Source organism: Papaver somniferum, chromosome 3, assembly GCF_003573695.1.
Source record: "Papaver somniferum cultivar HN1 chromosome 3, ASM357369v1, whole genome shotgun sequence".
NCBI classification, from domain to species: Eukaryota; Viridiplantae; Streptophyta; class Magnoliopsida; order Ranunculales; family Papaveraceae; genus Papaver; species Papaver somniferum.
Window position 1 is genome coordinate 55,868,516 of NC_039360.1, and position 8,425 is coordinate 55,876,940.

At 38.4% G+C, this 8,425-nt stretch overlaps 2 protein-coding genes across 2 annotated transcripts; both read right to left on the minus strand.

Moving 5' to 3' along the window:
* Positions 1–1,467: 1,467 nt before the first annotated feature.
* Positions 1,468–3,201, minus strand: LOC113356202 (flavonol synthase/flavanone 3-hydroxylase-like). The gene is made up of 3 exons (XM_026599263.1): positions 2,641–3,201; positions 2,087–2,414; positions 1,468–1,989 (listed from the first exon to the last, which is right to left on the minus strand). The coding sequence occupies exons 1-3, from the start codon at positions 3,099–3,101 to the stop codon at positions 1,777–1,779; spliced, it is 1,002 nt and encodes a 333-aa protein (XP_026455048.1). The 5' UTR covers positions 3,102–3,201; the 3' UTR covers positions 1,468–1,776.
* A 2,743-nt stretch (positions 3,202–5,944) lies between these two features.
* On the minus strand, positions 5,945–7,568 carry LOC113356203 (flavonol synthase/flavanone 3-hydroxylase-like). Its single transcript, XM_026599264.1, has 3 exons — positions 6,985–7,568; positions 6,522–6,849; positions 5,945–6,324 (listed from the first exon to the last, which is right to left on the minus strand). The coding sequence occupies exons 1-3, from the start codon at positions 7,455–7,457 to the stop codon at positions 6,112–6,114; spliced, it is 1,014 nt and encodes a 337-aa protein (XP_026455049.1). The 5' UTR covers positions 7,458–7,568; the 3' UTR covers positions 5,945–6,111.
* Positions 7,569–8,425: the final 857 nt, after the last annotated feature.

An 8,425-nucleotide genomic window follows, 5' to 3' on the forward strand; every position in this document is an offset into this window, starting at 1 on the left:
AAAGATATCCGCGAGGATCGGGTTAGTGCCATTCGTATCCACAAGATTATTGGAATAGAAGGAAATGAACTGCCCAAGGGCCTTAATAAAAGAAAAATGTAAAGACTCCGTCGGTCTAGTTTTTGCAATACAAATCTTCTAATAAACAATCATGGACCTTGTTTTCAGACTACTTTTGAAAAAGAAAACTCTTGAAAAGGCAGATCCGTCCGAGAACTCATGAATCTGGATTATTAAGTCTTAGTTTTAAAAGAAAAACGCCTTACGTGCAAATCTGTGATAGATAGTCGTGGATTTGTCTTCTTTGAAATGGTGTTTGTGAAAATGAAGACCATGAACCCAGAATAAAAAAGGTTTTGAAAGCACGCTGAACCCAGAATAGGGTACTACCATAACGCACGTTTAAGGTGAAATCACAGGATAAGATAAATCTTTTACCGGGACAAAGTCCCTGTTTCTAGCGCCAGATTGTGAACACATAAATCACGAAGCCATCCACGTGTTCACAAACAATATTCGCATATATCCTAATTCTAGAATTGTACGTCGTATGCGTAAAGGGGATGATTATATCGATTCATCGACTCGAAGCCTTCGGTCTTGTCATTTTCTAGTCGAATATTATCATAAATAATGTTCGTATAAAGGAACAAACCAAGAATCAAGTATAAATGTAAAGCATATGAAGTTTAACGCTGAATGTAAGGTGGTGAAATGTAAATAAGACAGATTTACGTGGTTCGGCACTAAGGCCTACATCCACGGGGCTGGTGTTTCATTATGTATTGAATGGTTACAAAGATAGTCGAATGACTTTAGAGTATACATAGGTCTGCGGAAGTAGGGGGATTACTTACTCTTCTTATTTCTCTCTCTCCTATCCTCTCCTATAATTGCTCTCAATTGGTCGACCCCTTCTCTCTTAGTGGAGAGGGGTATTTATATCCTCTTGTGCTTTGTGCCTATTACGCAGAGGTCTTCGACATATGCTGCGGTCTGACCCTGAATACGAAGGATTATCCTCGCCTCTTCCACGAGCTGATTGACACGTGTATATCTCTTTGGTATTTAATGCGGGTAGATGGATGTCTGCTCGTGTCAGACAAGTGTCTCTTTGTCTGGTCACATCTGTGTCAGCCACACTTCCTCTCGGCCGTTGATCTGGGATCTTCCTCGGGATTGGATGTGATAACACCCAAGGGGTATTATCTGGTGCTCCTCTGAGCCATCATACCTCTGTGATCCTCTGTTTCTGACCGTCAGATCTGCTGACCGGTGGCATCTTCTGGTGAGATGCTTGTTATCATGTTTTGATATCTTGTTTTGCATGCCTTCCACGTGTCTCTTTCTGTACACATGGTGGATGATGAAAGGTGTACATATACAAGAATAGAAAGCTGTTGCGCCAAAGACATGGTGTCTTGGTCTTGATCAAGTCTACAATTGAGAATTTTCTTGAATGTACTCTAAACACTTAATAAACCAATGTTAAAAGATCTAAAGCTTTGCATTTAGTGTTACATTTTATCTTTCGTGTGTATCAATTGCCGCACATTATCCCAACATACAAGAAAGAGCTCCATTTATGGCTAAAGAGTTCTTTTTTTTATTATTTTGCTAGATCTAAAGGTACTAAGGTCCCAATGGAACCATAATCAGCTCCAGATACACAATAAGGCGGAGTGCAAAGCTGAATCAGATCGATCAGTGACAGCCCGAAATGGGATCTACACCATTTGTTGAGCTAGATAAATATCACCAGTTACAAAATGAACCCTATTGAGGAATCTTGTGGAGCTTACAATACTCGTAATCTTTGTATTTCTTAGACTTATATTTTGCTGGGTTTTCTTTACTAACAAGTTGAGGAAGTGGACCAACAACCATATCAGCAGGTGGAGAACAAAAAACCGGCCATGACATCCTTGTCTTCTCCTTGTTTACGGCTGTTCTATGAAGCACACTCCTGTACTTGCCATTGCTTAAGATCTGCATACCAATTTTGCAGCATTTTTATATTTAGTATGACTATGAGTAAATTTTTATATGGTTATTATCAATATACACGAAATTAACGAGAAATTACCTCGACTTGATCACCAATATGAACAACTAGAGCATTTGGGATGTACTTGGCATCAATCCAACGATCATCTTTTAAAACTTGAAGGCCTTGTACTTCATTGGGTACAAGAAGCGTGACCGCAGACATGTCTGTATGTGGTGGCACACCAAGTGCTAGATCTGGACGAGGACATGGTGGATAATAATTTATTTTCAGAAGATATTCCATATTATCTCCACCCACTGCTTCTTTTATTACATGCCTTTCAACTCCTAATCCAAGAGACAACAGCATCAGAAGCTTGTTAACTATGGGGATCATGCACTTGGCGTATTCTTCATTTGCTTCCCTACATGAAAACCAAAATCGAAAGCCGGTTATGAGTATACGGAGGATTTTAACTTTGCGTAGGCGTGCGTGTACATAGCTAGGCACCAAATTGCTCCCTAGGAAAAAGAGATGGGATAATATACTTTGTGTCTGAAAGCTAGGCATGTTAATGGATAACTGCATACTAGATATCAGGTCGCATAAGACACTAAAAGATGCGAAATGTGGCGAAGCAAAAGAATTACCTGTATGAAGGTGGATTCTTTGGCCAAAACTTATAATTGATGCGAGAAGGAGGCCAAATGAAATGAAACAAGTGATCAACCCAAGCCTTTTTGCCTTGAATTTCTTTCTGAAGTTTAGTCCCATAGCCTTCTAAAGAATCACTTCCAGGTACTTTAGCATAAATTTCTTTTTCTTTATCTGGCAATTCGAAAAACTCCCTACCAACTTTCAACAGGTTTTTTGTAGCTTCAGTCGGCAAACCATGATTTATAATTTGGAAGAAACCCCATTCTTGACTAGCATTAGAAATCAAACTAACAAGATTCTTTTCATCTGGATTGCTAAAATCAATCACTGGTATTTCTGGAATAGGTCCTTTAAATGTTGTTAGTGCTGGTTGTTCTGTTTCTGATCTTATAAATTCTGCTGGAATATTATCTCCGCTAATCTTTGCTATCGCCTGCACTCTTTGTGTCTCCATGGTTGTTGTTGAGATCTTGAATCAGAAAAATGTTGCCTGTTAATAGACTAGTTGATGTAATATATTGGATTGGTTTTGAATGGAGAAGAGATAAGAGTGTATTTTTTAAAGGTGCGTATCCTTAAATACAGGTCTACCATTTGATTTTTAGTTAATTTTTTAATTTGACCAAGTCTAGTCTAAGGCTAATTCCTATGGGTTAAATTGGAGTATTAGATTGGCCAAAAAGTGTTGCAAATGAAGAAAAAAGTGTTGAAAAAAAGTTAACAGTGATAGTTGATAGTTCTCTCACCTAACAACTGCTCGCAGTCCAACTATCAGCGAGATTGAAACGCTGAAACGTTCGGCGCTCAAAAAGTGACATAAACGCCGAACCATTCGGCGCTCTATATATTTTACTAATTTTTGAGAGAGAATGTGATGGAGAGAGAAGAAAAAGAGGGAGAACCTGATGCAGGGAGGAAAAAAAGGGAGAGAGGAAAAAATTGGAGAGAGAGTAAAAAGGTGGAAAGAGATAATGATTAGTTTTATCCACTATAATTCTAGACTTGATGTGGAAAAATCCTACCATTAATTTAAGGATGTCGAACTGTTTGATCCATAACATTCCAGAGCCTACGCCAATACACATTAATCCTAATCCTACGTAGGATTGGCTACGCTACGCTACGCTAGGTACCATTTTTGAATGAATGGTAAGACCTTAGAAATAAAATCTCAAAGCTCTGGCGTCCTTTGATATTGTTAGGCATGCAAATTAGAAAATGGTGTGTTTGCAATTATGACATGATCAATGCAACACATGACACATTGTAGACTCAGACTACAGCAAGATGCACGGAGTGTTCACGAACGTACGATGACAAGCCACACCCCACCCATGATTGAAAATCTGGAAAAAAATCAAATTTAAAACCGCGTACACAAAAAAGAAAGTTTATTTTGTACCAATAATCAGAAATGATGATGAGCAAACAAACACTAGATTTTTGTCAGACAAAATTTGATCGACAATTAAGGGTTTATCTGGAATCGTAGTACTCCCTCTGCAAACGTATAATGACCCGACTTACGCAAGTTTGGAGGCACGAGGAGTGGGGATAAGGGATCATATCCATCAACTTTGCTAGGTACACCCAACTTATGCAAGTTTGGATTTTTTTATAACAACCAAACTAGAAAAGAAAGTTAGATATACATCTCCCTTGCGTGGGGGAAGTAGGAAAAGTAGACAAATTTTAGAAAGAAGCAGGTTGGCACACGGGAAGATTTAAGGATCTCAAACTCAAACTAGTTTCTGTACCGACACAATTAAGAAACTGCAATTTTCCCTAAAATTTTGCATCGACTTGCACAATTTATTTAAACCTCTTTGATTAAGTCCCATGGACTAGATTGAGCTGCTAGATTAGCAGAAAAGTGTTGCAGTTCAAAAAAAGTGTGGTCTATTTGTTAACACTAGTTCTTTCTCCAAGTATGTGCTCGCAGGTGAATTAGCAGCGAGATTGAAGTGTTGAATGGTTCAGCGCCACGAAAATCACCTTTACGCTGAATGGTTCAGCGCTCACAAAAATCACAAAAATCACATGAATCACAAAATTTGATATGACGGCTGAAATTGGTTGCGCATAACCAAATAGCGTTGACCAGTGGTCCCAGCTGACATGGGCTGCTAATCTAGCTGCTAGATAGCACACCATAGGACTTAGGAAGTAATCCTAGCTGAGGTGGACTGCTAATCTAGCTGCTACATTAGCACTCATATGACTAAGCCTTAGGCTAAGTCCTATGGGCTAGATTGAACTACTAGATTTAGGGTTGAACATGGTTTCGGTTTTCCGCCGGAATCGGACCGAACCAGACCAATTAGGAAGAAACCGAACCGAACCATTTACTAATGGATTGGTTATGGTAAAATAAATTGAAAACCTACATTACCAAAATCCAATGGAAAACCGGTTATGTTCAACCGTTAGATTAACACCTAAGATTTAATCTACACCCTTCGTTTTTCTTAACCCTAGTACTAGATATCATCGACCAATTTGCAGAACTTGGAGTTTATGTTTATGTTTTTTGAATTTGTAATGTTTATGTTTTGAACTGTGCTTCTAAACTTGAAATATGAACTATGCTTGTGTTAATTACATTCTGCAGGTAGGTCAAAATTCTACTGTGATTATTTTTTTTTTTAAGATTTGAATTGTCAGTTTCAGAAAACTGACATACAGTCGGTTTTTCATTAATCCGGCGGAACAAACCGAAACCGGCTAAAACCATTAAGAAACCGAACCAATGGCTAATGGTTCGGTTATGGTAAGATTTTTTAGAAACCGATAATATTGGTATTGGTTTGGTTTGGCTGGAAACCGAGCTGAAACCGACCATGAACAACCCTAGCTAGATTAGCAGTTAAGTGTTGTAGTTCAAAAAAAAAGTGTTGTCTATTTGTTAACACTGGTTCTCTCTCCTAACAGCGAGATAGTAGCAGCTGAATGGTTCAGCGCAAAAAAACACCTTTTCGCTGAATGGTTCAGCACTGGGCGATTTATCTTTTAATTTGACGACTGAGATTTAAAGCGCTGAGCCAAACAACGTCGGGATGACGTTGAGTGCTAATATAGCTGCTAGATTAGCACTCCCATAGGATTTAGGAGGTCGTCCTAGCTGACGTGGACTGCTAATCTAGCTGCTAGATTAGCACACCATAGGTTGCTTGCTTTCCCAGGTAAAACTACGTAGGATTAGTTGGCTCGAGCACAGCTGCAAGACTAGCTATTTCTGTCAGTCGCGGCTTCAGCTAGTTCACTTTTTGATCGGTTAGAAAGGATACTGACGTTTCAAATTAAGATCTAAAAAAATGTCGTAACGAACGACTTTATTGCGCTACATATTCCGAGAAGCATTGCATTTGAATACTAGAGTACTACAAATAACTGGTAAAATGGAAATACATCAAAAGCAGCACAGACAGTGGTGATTGAATGGTTGGTGCCACTCGATATAATCTCTACTGAGGTATCTTGTTGAGCTTGCAGTATTCATAATCTTTGTACTTCTTGGTCTTAAATTTTGCTGGATTTTCTTCATTAACAAGTTGAGGTAGTGGACCGATAACTTTATCAGCTGGTGGAGAAACAAAAACAGGCCATGACATCCTTGACTTCTCTTTGTTCGCAGTTGTTCTATGCAATACACTCTTGTACTTTCCGTTGCTTAGTATCTGCAACACAATCACCGCGACAAGTAAGACTACGATGAAATAACTACAAACAGACAAAACCCGTGCTAGATAAACTGGCCCAAGAATCTGCCTAGAGCTGTATCCAGTCAACGCAGGTCAACAGTATGTCTGAAACCAAATACAGCTCTCTGGCCACTATTCTGGAATTCGAGCCCAAAAAGCCCCAAACTGATTACCTCGATCTGATCACCAATATGAACAATGAGAGCATTAGGAATGTATTTAGCATCAAACCAGTGATCATCTTTGAACACTTGAAGGCCTTGCACCTCATTTGGTACAAGAAGCGTGACTGCAGACATGTCTGTATGTGGTGCCACACCAAGTGCTAGATCCGGACGAGGACATGGCGGATAATAGTTAATTTTGAGAAGATACTCCAGATCTTCTCCACCCACTGCTTCTTTTATGGCATTCCCTTCAACTCCTAATCCAAGTGATAACCACCTCAACATTTTGTCCACCACGCCCATCAAACATTTTGTATACTCCTCGTTTGCTTCCCTGCAAATTAAACAATTTGCATTGGAAAAAAAAGAAAACATTTTGAGACCATTTTTCAATACTGCTTAAATTTCAAGAAATATTCACTGCTAAACAAGGAATATTCACTCCTAAGGAATATTCTCCACTAATTACCTGTAAGAAGGCGGATTCTTGGGCCAGAATCGATAATTAATGCGAGAAGGTGGCCAAACATTATGAAACAAGTAATCAACCCAAGCTTTTTTGCCTTCAATTTCTTTCTGAAGTTTAGTCCCATAACCTTCCAATGTTTCAGCTCCAGCAGGTCTAGCATACGTCTCTTTTTCTTCGATCGGTAACTCGAAAAACTCTCTTCCGACATTTTGCAGCTTTTGTATCACGTCCATGGGTATATCATGATTGATAACTTGGAAAAATCCCCATTCCTTACTAGCATCCGCGATGTTACGGATGAGATTATCTTCATCTGGATCACTAAGATCAATGGTTGGAATTTCAGGAATAGGCCCATTGAAAGTTGTTAGTGCTGGTTGTTCTTTCTCTGATCTTATGAATTCTGATGGTATTGTATCAAGTTTTGAAGAGAGTGATGAAGCTATTGCTTGAACTCTGCTTTCTACTTCCATTGTTGATGTTTTTTGTGCTTTCAAAATGAGTAAGAAAGAAAAGGTCGTATTTGGATGAGGATTTTCAGCTCTCTTGGCACTCAATCTTCTTCCCTTTTTTTTCTGTTTCACAAAACCACATTTTATAGTCAATGTCAGCTCAATTAATTTATCGTTGGCCCGCTTTCCAGTTTCGGGCAGGGCTATAGATGTACAACGTTAATGTATAAATGTTTTTGCATAAATGTATAAGTACGGTGCAAACTTATACATGTGGATGGATTTGAGAAGATACACACCTAGCCAACCAGGCACCGTACTCTCCTTATTTTGCCATTTATTTTCCGTTTTTTCCCCTCAATAACAACATTTTTTTAATCATAAATAAATAATAATAGTGATAATTAAGATTTTTTATTTCAAAGAAAAAATTACTTCTTAAATAAATCTGATCCCGAAACAGCTTTCTAGAGATCAAGGTAGTGAATAGATGGCTAAATGCAGGTAAATTCAAAATAACTACTCAAAGTTATTTGATAATTTGCATAGTTTAAACCTTACCAACCTTTACTAAGACTCGAGCCCTTTATCATGGATGATTAAACTACAATCTTTATTCAGTTAATAGGTAATGTGAGATTTGGGTTAACATGCAAATTTTAGGCCACAATGCATATTAATTTAGGTACCTACCTGTTGGAACGATTGTTGAAAATAGCCCGTAAAATAATCACAAAAACCCTATAAAGTAATGTTATGACTAAATCACGACTAGATCATTCTCCTTTTAAGACGTTCTACAACTCTGTCCAAGATTGTGCAAGCAGTTCTCCGATGATGTCGCGTCCCAGGATTAAGCAACCGAGTAAAATCTCTTTCGGATTCAATCTTGCACTGTGAGAGAATGTGACACTTTTACGCTTTTATTCTTGCTCAAAATTATACCTGTAAAAAACAAAAGATGACCACACTTTTGTTTCTCTCTCAGA

Excerpts from the sequence above, each read along its gene's own strand:
- LOC113356202 (XM_026599263.1), bottom strand. The coding sequence starts at position 3,101 with ATGGAGACACAAAGAGTGCAGGCGATAGCAAAGATTAGCGGAGATAAT. Across the intron at positions 2,415-2,640 it reads AAGAATCCACCTTCATACAG|GGAAGCAAATGAAGAATACG; the intron begins GTAATTCTTTTG and ends GTTTTCATGTAG. Across the intron at positions 1,990-2,086 it reads ATATTGGTGATCAAGTCGAG|ATCTTAAGCAATGGCAAGTA; the intron begins GTAATTTCTCGT and ends ATTGGTATGCAG.
- LOC113356203 (XM_026599264.1), bottom strand. The coding sequence starts at position 7,457 with ATGGAAGTAGAAAGCAGAGTTCAAGCAATAGCTTCATCACTCTCTTCA. Across the intron at positions 6,850-6,984 it reads AAGAATCCGCCTTCTTACAG|GGAAGCAAACGAGGAGTATA; the intron begins GTAATTAGTGGA and ends TTTAATTTGCAG. Across the intron at positions 6,325-6,521 it reads ATATTGGTGATCAGATCGAG|ATACTAAGCAACGGAAAGTA; the intron begins GTAATCAGTTTG and ends ATTGTGTTGCAG.